The 15,672-nt window shown below is 42.5% G+C and overlaps 1 protein-coding gene across 4 annotated transcripts in view; it reads left to right on the top strand.

The window, feature by feature from the left end:
- Positions 1 to 12,983, top strand: part of FBXW2 (F-box and WD repeat domain containing 2) — a 29,789-nt gene extending 16,806 nt beyond the window's left edge. For all 4 annotated transcript variants that reach the window (XM_057313725.1, XM_026513867.4, XM_048223128.2 and 1 more), the window contains exons 6-8: positions 1,149 to 1,235; positions 2,091 to 2,260; positions 8,018 to 12,983. In XM_057313725.1, coding sequence (XP_057169708.1) covers positions 1,149 to 1,235; positions 2,091 to 2,260; positions 8,018 to 8,306 — 546 coding nt within the window. In that variant the 3' untranslated portion in view covers positions 8,307 to 12,983. The remainder of the gene's footprint in view (positions 1 to 1,148; positions 1,236 to 2,090; positions 2,261 to 8,017) is intronic.
- The last annotated feature ends 2,689 nt before the right edge of the window (positions 12,984 to 15,672 follow it).

Below are 15,672 nucleotides of genomic sequence, written 5' to 3'. Positions count from 1 at the left end.
TGTTAAGAACATTGGACTTGGGGCCAGGACGCTGACTGTGATGTCTTAAGACAAGTCCCTCCTCCCTCAGGGCCTGAGTTTCATCTGTTAAATGTTCCTGTGAATTCTGAATGAGATGATGGGACAGGACCCAGCAGGGCATCTGTGTGTAGTAGGTCTGTCAGTTTCAGTTGAATCTGCAACCCAAACTTCTGAAGAAGTGAGCTTGGCCTCCCTCTCACTTGGTGCTGACTTATTACAAAAATAACTGGCCCTTAAATGTTTATAGACTATCCCAAGTGCTAATGGAATTTTTTTAATAATATATTTTTTATTATGTTAGTCACCATACAGTACATCCCTGGTGTTTGATGTAAAGTTCCATGATTCATTACTTGCGTATAACACCCAGTGCACCATGCAATACGTGCCCTTCTTAATACCCATCACCAGCCTATCCCATTCCCCCACCCCCCTCCCCTCTGAAGCCCTCAGTTTGTTTCCCAGAGTCCATAGTCTTTCATGGTTCATTCCCCCTTCTGTTTACCCCCCCCTTTCTTCTCTTTCTTCTCCTACTGATCTTCCTACTCCAAGTGCTAATGGAATGTTAGCTTTTATTACATCCTCCTCCTCCTCCTCACTTAATTGTTTTATTTCATTTTCATTGCAGTTATGAGATATAATAAGTTCCTCATCCCCTATTTTAAAGATGAGGAAATTGAGAAACAAAGATGCTAGCTCGTCTTGCCCAAGGTTGCAGAATCAGTATATGGCAGATTCTGGTCCCAAGTCCAGTGCTTTTTCTGTTATAATGCACGTTCTCAGGAAAACAGATCATTCGTATCTGCTTCTAGGTAGACCTGTTTTCTTTCCTATTCCTCACATTTTCTGTAAAGTCACATTTTACAGTTTTTAAAATCATTCCTAATGTTTGCTTCCAGACTAAAGCGGAAATTAAATGCTGCCAACATTAGACAATTTTAGATCCTGCTGACAACCAGAGAATCTGGTTGTACTAACTAGAGGCTAACGTGGTCATAGAATTACAGCTTAGCTCTTCCAGCATACCATCTCACTTCACGCTTTTTTTCATATTTTAATTTTTAAAAAAGCAATATAGAAATAGTTTTAAAAGGATCTTGCTGTAACATGGATATTTATATTTCTAGGTGGTTTTGCAAAAGTGTAAAGTCAAGTCTCTTTTGCACAGCCCTGGAGACTACATACTCCTAAGTGCGGACAAATATGAGATCAAGGTGAGGTTTTCCCCTCCATTAATTTGCCTCATCAAAGAAAAACTAGCAAATACAAGAAAATTAAAATGGTGTAGCACAGGGGGAATATTTCAAGGGAAGCAGGAATGTCTTAGTATAAGTCATCTTAAAGAAATTCCTTGGAAAGAAAATTACTCATTATTTCTATCTGTGAAGCAGTTTCTTTTTTTTTTTCCCCCTAAGATTTTTAAATTTATTTGTCAGAGGGAGAGAGACTGAGGACAAGCAGGGGGAGCAGCAGTTAGAGGGAGAAGCAGGCTCCCTGCTGAGCAAGGAGCCTGATGTGGGACTTGATCCCAGGGCCCTGGGATCATGACCTGAGCCGAAGGCAAACGCTTGACTGACTGAGCCACCCAGGTGTCCCGTATGTATGAGGCAGTTTCTACCCCTGATTTGTAAATGAAGAAAAAAAGATCCACAGAAATTTATCTTCACATTCTGTTTTCTTAAGACCCATATCTCATACCCTTTTAATTCTTAGATCTAAACTATGAAAACATAAAAATTTACTTGTTTAATGAAAAAAAAAAACAATTTGCAAAAAGTTTAGAGAGCACTCTTAGATTTGTTCTTACTGCATTTTTTAAACCATTCCGTGTGGTAGGTATCTTCCTTGTGGGAACTGGGGTGCAGAGGTGAAGTATTCTACCCAAGATCACGCAGTACATACATGCAGCAGCAGGGCTTGAACCCATGGCTGTCAACCATAAAACCTGTGGTCTTTCCGACGTACTTCACTTTATATCTGGCGTCGGCAAACACAAATGACACTGTTTCAGGACAAGCTTTTCTGTGGTGTATGATTTGTCATCTTCCCTAATTTTCTTTTATCTGTAGATTTGGCCAATTGGGAGAGAAATCAACTGCAAGTGCTTAAAGACATTGTCTGTCTCTGAGGATAGGAGTATCTGCCTGCAGCCAAGACTTCATTTCGATGGCAAATACATTGTCTGTAGTTCAGCACTGGGTCTCTACCAGTGGGACTTCGCCAGTTATGATATTCTCAGGTAATGTTTCTTTGAGCCTTCACCTTTGACAGTCTGTTCCCGTTTATTTTTTTGTTGTGGTTTAATAGTAAAGACAAGACTAAATATGTGGATAAACCAGTCAGTAGTTTGAATCTGGGAAATGTTATAAACAGAGTTATATGCTGAAAATCACACACATAAAAAATATTTTAGAGACAATTATTATAGAGTTTTAGAGACAATTATTATAGAGTTATAATATAGGCTCTATATTATTATAGAGCCTATAGAGTATAGGCTGTACACCTAGAGCCTAGAAGATGTAGGTTCTAATCTCCTCTTACTGTGTCACTTCCCCTTTCAGAATTGAACCTGCTGGGCATCCCTCTTGGGTCTCCTCCCTCTTCGGGAGCTTTTTACTAGCCCTCAGTAAACGTTGCTGCCTACCAAAAAATAACAACAAAAAAAGCATGCTTTTCAGGAAAATGAGGGGCTTGGATGAAGAGATAGTGCAGGTCCCTAGTTCTGATATATATATTTTTAAATATAGTTTTAGACAGATAATGTGTATTTAGTAAAATATTGATATATTTATTAAGTTTCTTATTTTAATTCCAGTATAATTACCACTACAGTGTTATATTAGTGTCAGGTGTACAATATAGTGATTCAACACTTACGTATGTCACTCACTGCTCCTCATGACAAGTGTACTACTTAATCCCTATCACCTATTTCACCCAACCCCCCACCCACCTCCCCCCCTCTAGTAACCATCAGTTTGTTCTCTATACTTGAGGGTCTGTGTCTTGGTTTGTCTCTCTTTCTCTCTTCCCCCCTTCTTTGTTTTGTTTCTTAAATTCCACATACGAGTGAAATCATATATCTCCGACTTATTTCGCTTAGCATTATACTTTCTAGCTCCATTCATGTTGTTAGAAATGGCAAGATTTCATTCTTTTTTATGGCTGTTCAGTACTCCATTTTGTGTGTGTGTGTGTATACACACACAGCATGTCTTTATTCGTCTGTTGATGTACACTTGGGCTGCTTCCATATCTTGGCTATTGTTAATACTGCTTCAGTAAACATCAGGGTGGACGTGTCCCTTTGAATTAGTGTTTTGTATTCTTTGGGTAAATACCTAGTAGTGCAATTACTGGGTTGTAAGGTAATTCTCTTTTTTAACTTTTTGAGGAACCTCCATGCTATTTTCCACAATGGCTGTGCCAGTTTGCGTTCCCACCGACAGTGCAAGAGGGTGTCTTTTTCTCCACATCCTCGCCAGCACTTGTTATTTCTTATGTTTTTGATTTTAGCCGTTCTGGCAGGTGCGAGCTGATATCTCATCATGGTTTTTTGTTTTTGTTTTTGTTTTAGGTTTTATTTGAGAGAGAGAGAGCAAATGAGCGTGAGCAAGGGGGAGGGGCAGAGGGAGAAACAGACTCCCCACAGAGCAGGGAATCCAGTGCAGGACTTGATCTCAGGACCCGGGATCATCACCTGAGCCAAAGGCAGATGCTTAACCCACTGACCCACCCAGACACTCCTCGTCACGGCTTTGATTTGCATTTCCCTGATGATGAGTGATATTGTACATCTTTTCATGTGTCATTGGCCATCTGTGTGTCTAGTTCTGAATTATGTATGTCTAGTCAGTAGAATTCTGCATTGAGGGATCAAGTGGCCTTCTGTTCACTAGTAGAAAGACAGAGGTATTTAGAGAAAAATACAACTTACAGAGTTTATCTCCAGAGAAATAAGAAGAGGTCCATGGCCAAATAATTTTGTGATTCACCGCATACCTTAGACCCTTCTTGGAGATTGATGGTATCTGTAAGCATGTTGGAGGCTACTGGAAGCCAGTGCTATATGGTGTCTAAGAGAACTTACTTTGGTGGGGCACCTGGGTGGCTCGGTTGGTTGAGCGTCCCAACTCTTGATTTTGACTCAAGTCATATCTCAGAGTTCTGAGATCAAGTCCCACGTCGGGCTCCCCTCTGTGTGGGGCCTGCTTGGGGATTCTCTCTCTCCCTCTCCATCTGCTCCTCCACACCGACCCCCCTTTCCCGGGTATGCATGCTCTCTTTCTCTCTTTAAAAAAAAAAAGAGAAATTATTTGGGTGATAATCCTTGAATTAGAATCCAGCACCACCTCCTGTAAGTTGGAGGATTTTATGTAAGTTTCTTAACCTTTCTGTGCCTCAGTTTCCTGATCTGGAAAGTGAAGATCAAATGAAGTACTTGTAATGAGGACCAAGCACAGGACCTGGCAGATCTTTATTACTAACAGCTCTGAGAAGCCCTGCACAAAGAAGCCTGCTTGAATTTGTTTAACCTACTGTACCTCACACTCATTGTATACAAAGCCCCTTTTTTTGAGAACACCTATTACCAGCTCACAGAATTAGTGTTCTGCAGCATGGTTCAGGAAATGCTGACTTGGAGTAGTACAGAAAATTGAACGTTCTTGTCATTGTTTTTATGCATGACTGTTTGAGGTCAGCTGTATGGGATCTGTCATACTAGCCAGCAGGACTTTGACGGGCCCTGTCTCTCTGGTCATACAGTTATAACCCCTTTTATGTCTTCCTGGAATCAGACCTACATTTCTAACCAATTAGGATTCCAAACTGTCAGAATCATTTCTAGAAATGATTGGTAATTATGCTTTGAGAAAAAAAGGCTGGAATAGATCCCAGAAAACATTAGTCTAAGCGTTTCATTTTATAGATGGGGAAAATGAAGCCAAGAGTGGGTATGGGCCTTGCCCAGCATCCCACAGCTAACCCTAGTCCTGTATCCATCCATTCGTCTCTCCATCTCTCCATCCATCCGTCTGTCTGTCTCTCCGTCCATCCTCGCATCATCCAGCGGGCGTATGCTTAAAGTACGAGCAAGCCAGAGAGAAGGAATTTTTGAAAGAACTTTATAGTTCACAAAATCCAAGTAGTCACCGTTGGAAAATCAGACCTTGTACGGTTTAGTATTTTTGTTTGTTTGTTTGTTTGTTTTAAAGATTTTATTTATTTATTTGAGAGAAAGTGCATGAGTTGAGTGAGGGGCAGAGGGGCAGGGAGCCTGATTTTGGAGCTCGATCCCAGGACTCCAGGATCATGACCTGAGCCGAAGGCAGACGCTTAACCAGCTGAGCCACCCAGGTGCCCTGTGTTTTTGTTTTCGATTAAGACTTGGATGGGAGGAATGCAGAAGTAAGGTGGAATAGAGGTATCGTCATCTTTTTAATGCTTTGAGTTTCTAAAGGTTTTAATTTGATCCTGTATCTACCTTTCTCACATTTGTATTTTTCTGACTCCGAGTGGCGTTTAGAGAGTCCAGAGACCCAGATGAAAGTTGTGTTAATTTTTGGGATTTGGATACACTAGCTTTGAGCAATAAACCTGCAGAATTGTTTGCTGCTAGGAAGTGTTAGATTCAGATTTTGGGAGGGGGTGCGTTTTATCTCTTGCCTCTTCTCCACCTCCTGCAACACAAATAAACCATACTCTTTTGAAATCTTAGTGCAACTCCTTTGGCCTCAGTTGCTAAGATCAGATAGGGCTACTTACGCTTTGAAGCTAACTGAAATGGAGCAAAGCGCAAATGGTAGCATGTTGCTCAATAAATCTAAGATGTGACGCAATCTCTGGAGCTGAGTTATCTTAGTACAGTAAGCAGAGTTATTTAAGTTCAAGGGCCCAGACTGCGTAGCAGGGATGTCTGTTTACAGTTCTAAAGTAATCAAAGCTAAAGGGGCAGTGAGCCCATCGAGACCTGTATTCTCCTCTGTAACATATTTGTGCTTCAGTCTTTGGAGTCAGCTCATCGTCACCAGGCTTAAATCCTACCCCCAGCCACCCAGTTATCTAAGTTTTTGGTTATTTCCTACTTTGCATTGGTGACGTGGAACTTACTAGACTTTCTTGCTGTTTTCCCAGTTTACTTTGTAGGAGTTTTTCTTTGCCCATGTTCATTGCACCACTGCTGTATTCATTAGCAGATAGTTATTGAGCACGACCTGTGTTTTAGGCTTTGGGATCTACACTGGGAGCCTGCAGAGATGCTCATCACACTGGGGGAAATTACTAACCCGCAGGAGGGAAGATTGACATTAAATAGCTAATTACCTAGAGATGTTTTCATGGTTGGGCTAAGGGCCACACTGTGTGGAGTACTTCAAGACCCCACCTAGTTGAGCAGTAAGGGAAAGCTTCTTTGAAGAGGTTTGGGCTAAGCTCTGAAGGATGAGTATCTGCATTAACTAAGTGCCAGCAATGGGCGTGCAGTAAGGGGCGTTGGAGGCCAAGAAACCAGTCTGTTCAAAGGCCGTAAGACTGTAGGAGCCTGGCACTGGAGATGTGAATGCGGTAGAGAGTCCTCAAAGGGTGTAAAGTGAAAAGAGGTGGTAATAGGATTAGATTTTAAGGTGAGATTAGCTGATTGAAAGGGGCCAACAGTAGATGTGGGGAGACCAGTTGGAACTGTCAGCAGCAGTGCAGGCAAGTTGTGGCAATTTAGATAATAGTGAATAAAGTAGGAGAAAATTTAAGGGGTAAAATCAATGGATGGTGGTGATTGAATCTGCGGCTTGAATAAGGAGGAGAGTTGGATGGTTGCCATGTTTCCTAGCTTGAGAAGCTGGGTGAAAGAGCAAGCCAGGAAGTGAGGAGGAGAAACAGGTTTGCCCAGCAAGTTTGGTGTGGGATGGCTTGAGTGTGAGGAACAGGCCTTCATGACTAAATCCCCTCTCCTCCTAATGTCAGGTGAAATCTGCTTTGCTGTGACTCTTTGCCTTGGATCTAGTTCTCTCTTCCAGAGCTCATCATGTCTGGCCTCACACATTCTTCACTTTGTATTTACAGGTGACGATCAGCTATAGTTTCCCTGTCCCTGCGATGTCTTTTCCTCCCCCTCGCAGCTGATCTCCTTCACCTGTTCCTTATTTGTCCTGGTTACCAGGCCCTGCCGTTCCGCTTGACCTCTTGGAAAGTAGTGTCCTTGTTGAAACTCAGGTTAATCGACCTTTCACAGGGCCCAAACCTATCGTCCCAGAGCAGAATTTGCGTATCCTTCTCTCGTAGCTTTTTTCCTAGTGCCTCCAAAGAGAACATCACCTTTTCTTGTCAGCCTTTTGCCTAAGTGTGCAGACAATAGACTATGGTTTTTTGTTTTTCATTTATGCTGCCCTTTGGCTGGATCTCTCCCATTCTGTGCCTTTGTCATCAGCATTTGGAGAAGGTGAAGGCTGTCTGTCTGTCCTACCACTCCCGTGTTTTCCCTAACAACTTCTCACGCATTTATTATTAATGTTTTTGGTTATTTAGGAAAACTTGAATCTTTCAGCCTCTACTGTTTTTAAAGTTTGCTACCTGCTGAATAGAGTAGCACGTGAGTCCCTTGCTTACTGGTAACTGACCAGTCGTGAAGCCTTAGGCAAAGTATGTACCCTAGCTGGACTTCAGTTTTCACATTTTGGAAATGAGATGTTAAGCGAGATAATCTGTAAGATCCTTTTCAGCCTGGGTAGGCATTGTGTGCTTTCATAAATGTTCATCAGGTACCATGCCTTTCTCCTTCCATGCCTGTGTTATCATGTCATTGTGAAGGGTTCTCCCCCTCCCCTTTCTTAAGGAAGCTCAGCTTTCTGTCTCTTCCACTTTATCGAAAACTTTCATTTAACTCTCAAATTTTCTTGAATTTTCCATTGTTTTTCTATGTTTCCAGGAAAGATTACAGTGGCAGAAACAGAAGTAAAGTTGTTTTCTGGTTAATGTTTCCTAACTCTCGTCTTTGTAGGGTCATCAAGACTCCTGAGATAGCAAACTTGGCCTTGCTTGGCTTTGGAGACATCTTTGCCCTGCTGTTTGACAACCGCTACCTGTACATCATGGACTTGCGGACAGAGAGCCTGATTAGCCGCTGGCCTCTGCCAGAGTACCGGAAATCAAAGAGAGGCTCAAGCTTTCTGGCAGGCGAAGCATCCTGGCTCAATGGACTGGATGGGCACAATGACACGGGCTTGGTCTTTGCCACCAGCATGCCTGACCACAGTATTCACCTGGTGTTGTGGAAGGAGCACGGCTGACGCCACGAGCTGACCACCGCTGACTGACTTTGGGTGCCGGGGCTGCGGGTTTTCAATGCAACCTCTCTGGCAGCCGACTGCATGAACCAAAGTTCTCACCTAACGGTATCATCGCGCAGTGCACAATCATTTATCTGTGTTTGCCAGGGGGCCAGGGCTCGGGGCGGGGGCGGGCTTGTTTTCTCGACACACAGCACAGCATGCTAATGGGGTACACCATTGACTTCACTTGTACTTAGTTACGTTGGTCAGTATAAGAGGATGCATTTGGGGTTCATCGTCCTTGAATATTGGTTTTCAGTAAAGAAGGTTAAATGGTTCATTAATCTGCTAATTGGTTGCCTATAAAAACACATTCAGTCTATTAAAGCTTCTTACCATCGCCTTTTTTTCTTTTGAAGTTGAAGCAAAGGTGCTATGATGTTGTTCCAGCAACTTCTCTCACGTGGGGCTTAGCTTTTATAACCGCCAGTGTTATAAAGACCACTGAGTCCTGTGACATTCATAAACTCTCCACCAAATGCCAGTTCTAAAGAAAGTCTGTCTTCCAGGGCAAATCAAGTTCTATAAATTGTTCACAACACATTCTAAACTCTAGCACTTGGCAGAGTCAAGGTTGGCCATGTCCAAGGTATAAGGGAGTTTTGGAGTTTTTGTTTCCATGTGGAGCAAGCTGGTCCTTGGTTCCCCACCGCCTGGGTGAGTGCACAGAGGTGATGGGATGCGGTAGAAAGAGCACTGAGCCAGAAGGTTGAAGACCAGCTCTGTTACCCAGCATCCCTGCAGCCGCAGTATATCACTTCCCTGGGCCCCATTTTTCCCTGTGTTGCCAGGTGTTAAGCTAAGTGATTTCTAAGGTTTTGGTCCTGTGTCTGCTGAGGTGTGGGCAAAAGTTGGCATTTCAGTTTTTTCCAATTCATTATTTCTTTTAGGTTGAAGATATTTAAATGAAATCATTGGTACAAAGTTATTTTCTGTAAGGAAACCAGCTATATGAAAAGGATGGATAAAGAAGGAATGTAGAAAATATAACAGATTCCACCTAGAAAATGTTAGCAACTAGATGAAATGCTAAGGGGAATCGTGGTTCTTTAGAATGGGTGGTCTTAGAAAGACACCTGAACCTGACTTTTCTTGCTCCTTTGCCTCTAATCTGATGTGTGGCTTCAGGCAGATTAACTCTCTATCCCTGGACCCTCATTTTCTTCATCTTTAAAATGAGGAATTGCCCTAGATTGGGGTTCACAAACTCAAATGCCCGGGGCAGCCATGCATGATGTAAATGATTGGAGCGTGCTGGGCAGGGTTGTGCTGAATCATGGAAAGCTTATCTAATGGGGCAGTTACTCAGCTCTAAGTATTAGGTAGAAGTGAGCCCTGTGGCGGCAGCTCGTATAATTTTTTCAGGAGGGAGTGGAAATCCAGATTTTTATTTGAAATCTTCTGATTTTTAAAATGATGACAGCTAATTGAGGATAGTTTAAAATACAGTGAGCTAAATAAAGTGTGTTTACGAGCTGCCAGTTTGTACCCTCCACCCTCTCATTCTTGTAAAGTTAGGTAACTCTGAGATCATCAGTGGGAATGTTTTAACGTAACTGTCACAGACATTAGGGAGAGAGTAGAGGGAGCCAGACCCAGGACAATTCAACTGTTTCCCATGGTGTTACAGGAAAATGAGGGGGGCATATTTCATCCGCATACCAACGGGAAGTAGTTTGAAGATGAACACACAAACTGGAACCTCGGTGGTAGCCTCTGCCTGGGAGCATGAGTGCCTCATCCTCGCTGGTGCAGATATAAAGCATATCCATTTCACACGTGGGCAAAGGGCTTTCTGGCAGAGCTGAGAAGGAAGCCAACCCTGGTGGGGACCCAGCTCTCCCAGAATCCGCAGTGGCACAGAGCCTGACAGGGGACCTCTGAATGCCGTGGAGTTAATACTCTAGATGTCAAGGACAGGTGTAGTTCGTATTCCTGGTGAGACTCTAAGGCGATTAGGCAAAAAAGTAGTATCTTCTCCATCCCCGAAGTCCATCTCACACTGAGTTATGTGCATGAGCTCCGCTCGGTCTTCCAAGAAATGGACTCGGAACTGCAGCTGGAGTCCATTTTGCAGGCGCCTCAGGAGACGTGGGGCAATGATGAGGGCAAATGCCTTTTTCCTTTCTCCAGCCTGAACAGATCTCTGAGATCCCTGATCTGATGACCATCCCCATTCCCACCTTACTTCCAGATACATCCAGCAGTTTCACAGGGCAAGTCATTATAGGTATTTGTGGGAAATGTGTTTTTTTTTTTTTTTTGAAAATGACAAACCTGGAACTTTTGTGGCAACGTCCCATTTCAATTTTCAGTGGATACTGAAGTTTCCCTGCGGGTGGTGGCTTGACGCTGCTGATGTTGACAGCAGTGCTTGAGGCAGTGGCTGGAGTCCTAACTTTTATTCCTCCTCACGGAGGCCTTCGTTTCACCTGAGCATTTTATTTGATAGCTGTATAGATGCTGGGTTTATTCATACAAACTCCAGCTTTTATAAAAATGAAAAGCTAACGCGTCCTTTAAGAAAGAAAGTGAAGTGGGGGGTCAGTGAGGGAAGTGGGTAGGGGATCGCCAAAGTTGGAGTGGCGTAGTCCCCTTGCATTGAGTTAGGGGACTATTTTACATGCGTGCTGACTTCTGCTTCCTTAGCTCAGAGTGGAAGAAAATTGCCTTTTCCTCTTTTTTTGTGAACATTCTCATTTCTGAAAAATTCGTAAGTCATGAGCGGAGGGACCCCATTCTTTTTTTATGAGGATTGGATTTCTTGAGTGAAGTGTCGTGGAAGCGAAGGGTTCCTCTCCTCTCAGGTTCATAAGGGGCAGGGAAACAACTTCAGGCTCTGGGGGGAGGTTGGGGGTCCAGGAGAGTTGAGAGTGCGACATTTTCACCTTCCAAAGGGAGGTAATTTCCTCCAGCCCCATTATTCGAAGTAGTAAGTCAAATTTGTCAAAACTGGCCCTAAGCTGACCTTTAGACCTATTGGAGAAATAGGAAGAAAGACTTCTTTTCGGGGCGGGGGGGGAGGCTAGATCTTGAAAAGTTGCACAGGAAGGTACACAGTTTTAGATAGCTTTTCATCAGTGGAAGGTAGGGAAATATTGCTATTAAATTTTAAGGATTGCTCTTAATTTTTCATAGTTTTTTCTTAAGAAACATTGTTCTGGTCACTGCAGACACTTAGTAAAATATAAGTGAGAATTATGTTATCATTCTAGTCTTTGTTCTCAGGAGAGTGATTACTGCTCTGCATTTAGAAAACATCTTAGGGAGAAAAGAAATATTTTTGGAAACAGTATTATTTTAGACATGAAGAAGTTGTTTGTTAGGTTAGGCATTTTGACCCTACAGAAGTAGGTAAGGATGGTGGAGGCAGGCTTTACAACATTGCTTTGGCCAAACCCAGCCGGCTTCTTGAAGCTGTGGCTGTGTGCCCTGGCTTCTTCGGAACCTAGAGGTGAATCTTCCACTATCACTCTACCAGTCTCTGGGCCTCCTCCTCTGGGCCTCTTGCGGGCCAAGGTGGCCTGCAAGTGCCTTTCTCAGTAGGGAAGTGTGCAGAATCAGATCACTGCTCTAGGATACAGTCTGGGGCAGGGCACACGGTCACCTTTGCCTTTAGGGACACAGATTTTGTCAGGGTAGGGGCGTAGCTCTTTAGGTCTGTCCCCTTGACACAGCCTTCCTACCTGGTTATGCTGGTGCTTGCTAAGATATTTTTAAGACCACCAAGACCCTCTTGAGAATTATGCAGTCCCCAGCTAGAGTGATGGAAAGAGCAAGGGTTAGCATTTTTGATAGAAATGCCCACTGGCTGTCTTTGGCAGTGTCTGATCAGAGCGTCCCTTGTGACTACTCTAGGAAAGTGAGGTTTTTTCCCAGAATAAGTCCTCCAGTGGAGTCTTGGGTAGTCTTTGCACCACTCCCTAGTCATGCCGAATGATCATGCTCAGTGCAGATGGATGTTTGCTGTCAAGTTGTTTCAATGTGTTTCCAAGCTTCCCTAGAACAGGGAACTTTAGTTGCTTAAAGTCAGCATCACAGTACTGAGGGGTGTAACCCCACTGGATTATTGCAGTTTGAAGAACCCAGCTACTTCTGCTCTTTGTGAATGTGCTCAAATTAAAATGTTTTTGCATATTTAAACCTGGAAAATCATTAATTCAGATGACGAAGCTCACAATTATTCTGTGTCCCTCTGTTCACGTTGCGAACAGACGTATTTCACTAATGTAGATTTAGTGCTCTTGATGAGAACGCTCAGGTTGAAAAAGGCTGGTCTCACCAATCCAACATCTATGGCAATGTGGTAAAAATGTATCAATTCATGTTTCACTAATTTGATGTATGTTGTGATCTAGGGAAAAGAGGTGACATTTCTATCTGAAGTGTCTGGGGTGCTGGGAGAAAGGATTGCCTAAGCAGATAGTGGAACGAATGTGGAACAAGATGTCTATAAAATGAGAAGTTATTTTCATGCATCACGAAGCATTCTTCTACCATGGGTGATTGTGCTAACTATAAATCATCAATATCTATACATTAAGGCAGGTTCTGTCAATTAGGCAACACTTGGTTAGTCAAGTCCAAGTTATTGTTTGTACTTGAAAGTAATAAAGCTGCATTTCCTTAAAAATACATTCTGTAGTTAAGACTATTTTCTCACCTTCTTTCCCCAACGAATTCAGATGGGATTTTGCGAGAGCAATTGCATTTTAGAATGTGTTTTTAGAAATGGAACTGCCTCTGGTGTGAGCTAAAGCAGCTCTGCATGTTCTAGAATCTAAGCCCAACATTAATATTTTAATATTTCTGCATGTTCTAGAATCTAAGCCCAACATTATAGCAATTTCTGAATGAGATCCAAGAGGAAAACAATACACTGAAAAGTCAAATGCAAGGAAAGGATTTCGGTGGGCTCTATGAGTAGATGCAAATTGGGTGGGGGTTGGGGGAGAGTGCCATTAATGCAGGTTCCAGATTTTGGGATTATCTTCCTCCTCCACTACTCAGCCAGTCCTCTAGTTGGTTCATTCTTCTTCAAAATTAAATTTGTAGGACTCCTTGTCATTCACCAAACATGGCCCTGTAACTTTGATCCCCAACAGTACCACTACAGGCAGATTGTCACTTCAGTTATACAGAGGAAATTGAGGCTTGGAAAATGGCTAATTGCTTGGAGGAATAGTGAGTGGTGAGGAGGTTGGGGCCCAGAGTTTTAGCCTCCACAGACCCAGGTCCTAGATTTCCCCCCCTTTCCTTGTTTCCCTTCCCATTCTCTGCCTACTTCAAGTCTCTTTCATCCAAACCTGGACGGCTCCTTCCCCCTTCCGCCACTTGTGTGTACCTTTCAAACCCGTGGAACCTGCCTCCAGGGCATCTCGCCAACCACTCCTTTGAGCACGTGGTTCCTCTGTTCAAACAACCTCAGTGACTCCCTATTACCAACAAGAGGTGTCTGGATTTATTAACCTATCCATAATTGAGTTCCAACTCATCTCTTCAAACAGTTCTTGCTCTTTCTTTTCCTGACTCTGGAGTTTGGGTCTTCTCCCATTCTCATTGAAAAGCCCCCCAAGTTACTCTCTCTCACTCTTAGGGCCAGCCTTTAGGATCCCATTGACTTCCCACCATCTTTAGAGCCTCAAATGACCAACATCCCCCACTCAGCTTGACTCAACATTTTTGCCTGGGGTAGTTAGATATGCAGTCTGTTGGCAGTTCATCACATTGTACCTTTTGCAGTTGGCAAACCATTAACTTTCACGCTTGATCCATAATCTTTTCAAAATTCAGGTGAATACCTTCTCTCCCCAGCAACACCGTTTAAGGTTGAATTATTACATGTTGCTCAGTAAGTTCTTGGGAAGGTATTTTAATAAGTTCTGCAGATCATCTTAGGGGCTACATTAGCTAGAAAAAAAATAACTTTTGAGAGTATCAGAGCATTGAAGCGAAACACACAGCTCTTCCTCTTAGACTCCCCTCTTCTGCCATATCCTATAAACATCTAAATTGTTCTGAGAACATGTGGGCACAATGTTTGATGATCATTCCGTGATTAGAAATGGGTAGTCTTGGGGCGCCTGGGTGGCGCAGTCGTTAAAGCGTCTGCCTTCGGCTCAGGGCGTGATCCTGGCGTACCGGGATCGAGTCCCACATCGGGCTCCTCCGCTGTGAGCCTGCTTCTTCCTCTCCCACTCCCCCTGCTGTGTTCCCTCTCTCTCTGGCTGTATCTCTGTCACATAAATAAAATCTTTAAAAAAAAAAAAAAGAAATGGGTAGTCTTTGCCAGTGGGATGTTCCTGTCCTTTGCATTTGAACCACACGTTCTGCTCTCATTGTGGTAAAGATCATCTAACAAGACAAATTTATGGAGAAAATTCCCCAGAGCTCCTGTATCACAACAATTTTTAATATTCTCTTCTAATCCTTATGCACTTAAGTATAGATTTATATGATTACAAGTCATTGACAAATCATTGTGTTTCGCGTTGTCAAAAATGTGCTTTAAGTCTTTCCGGTTACCGTAATACTTTGCAATATTCTTTTATTATTATAATTTGCTAACCCGTTCCTTTTTTGGTGGATAATTAGGTAGCTTCCAGTTTTGCTTTTAGACAATGCTACAGAGAGGACTTCTTTGTGCATATTTTCTTAGAACAAGTTCCCAGTAGAAGACTCATCGGTAAAAGCGAAGAATTCTCTCAACATTTTTTTCACAGACAGGGAAGAGTGCGTAAAACACACAGTTTATTGAAGTTACAAAGTGAACACCTGTCTAAGGACTGTCAAAGTCAAGAAGGATCATTTCGGGCTCTCCAGAAACTCCTCTGTGTCTAGGAAGGAACATTTCATGGCTTTTGATCATATTTATCATATGGCTTTCCAGGGGGGTCAAAGGGATTTATGTTGTCACCTTGCTAGATTAAATACAGTGTTTTACCACAACATTATCAGTTTTGCGTGTTTTTTTTTAATTAACTGTAAGAGATGTATTTACATATCTTTCAATACTTGAATCATGCATATCCATTTTCCAGTACTGTTTATTTGATACACATTACTGCAAAGCCATTATAAATTACCGAGGAGGTATTTGGTTAAAAAAACAAACCATAAATCATACTGTCCATATGAATCAACTCTTGTTGTGGGACAAAGAATTTAACAATATTTACCTGGTGATTCCTATGTTAACTGGAAAACATCACAGATGTTTTGCCATTATTTTCTTTTATATTGATGTAACCTACAAGTTTGCAGAATTTTATGAAGTCATTCATTATTGTAGCAATTAGTTTAATGGGAAGATTGGTTATTTTGA

Source organism: Ursus arctos, unplaced genomic scaffold, assembly GCF_023065955.2.
Source record: "Ursus arctos isolate Adak ecotype North America unplaced genomic scaffold, UrsArc2.0 scaffold_18, whole genome shotgun sequence".
Classification (NCBI taxonomy): Eukaryota; Metazoa; Chordata; class Mammalia; order Carnivora; family Ursidae; genus Ursus; species Ursus arctos.
The sequence above is the reverse complement of the archived record's forward strand: the minus strand, read 5'-3'. Positions and strand labels throughout refer to the sequence as shown.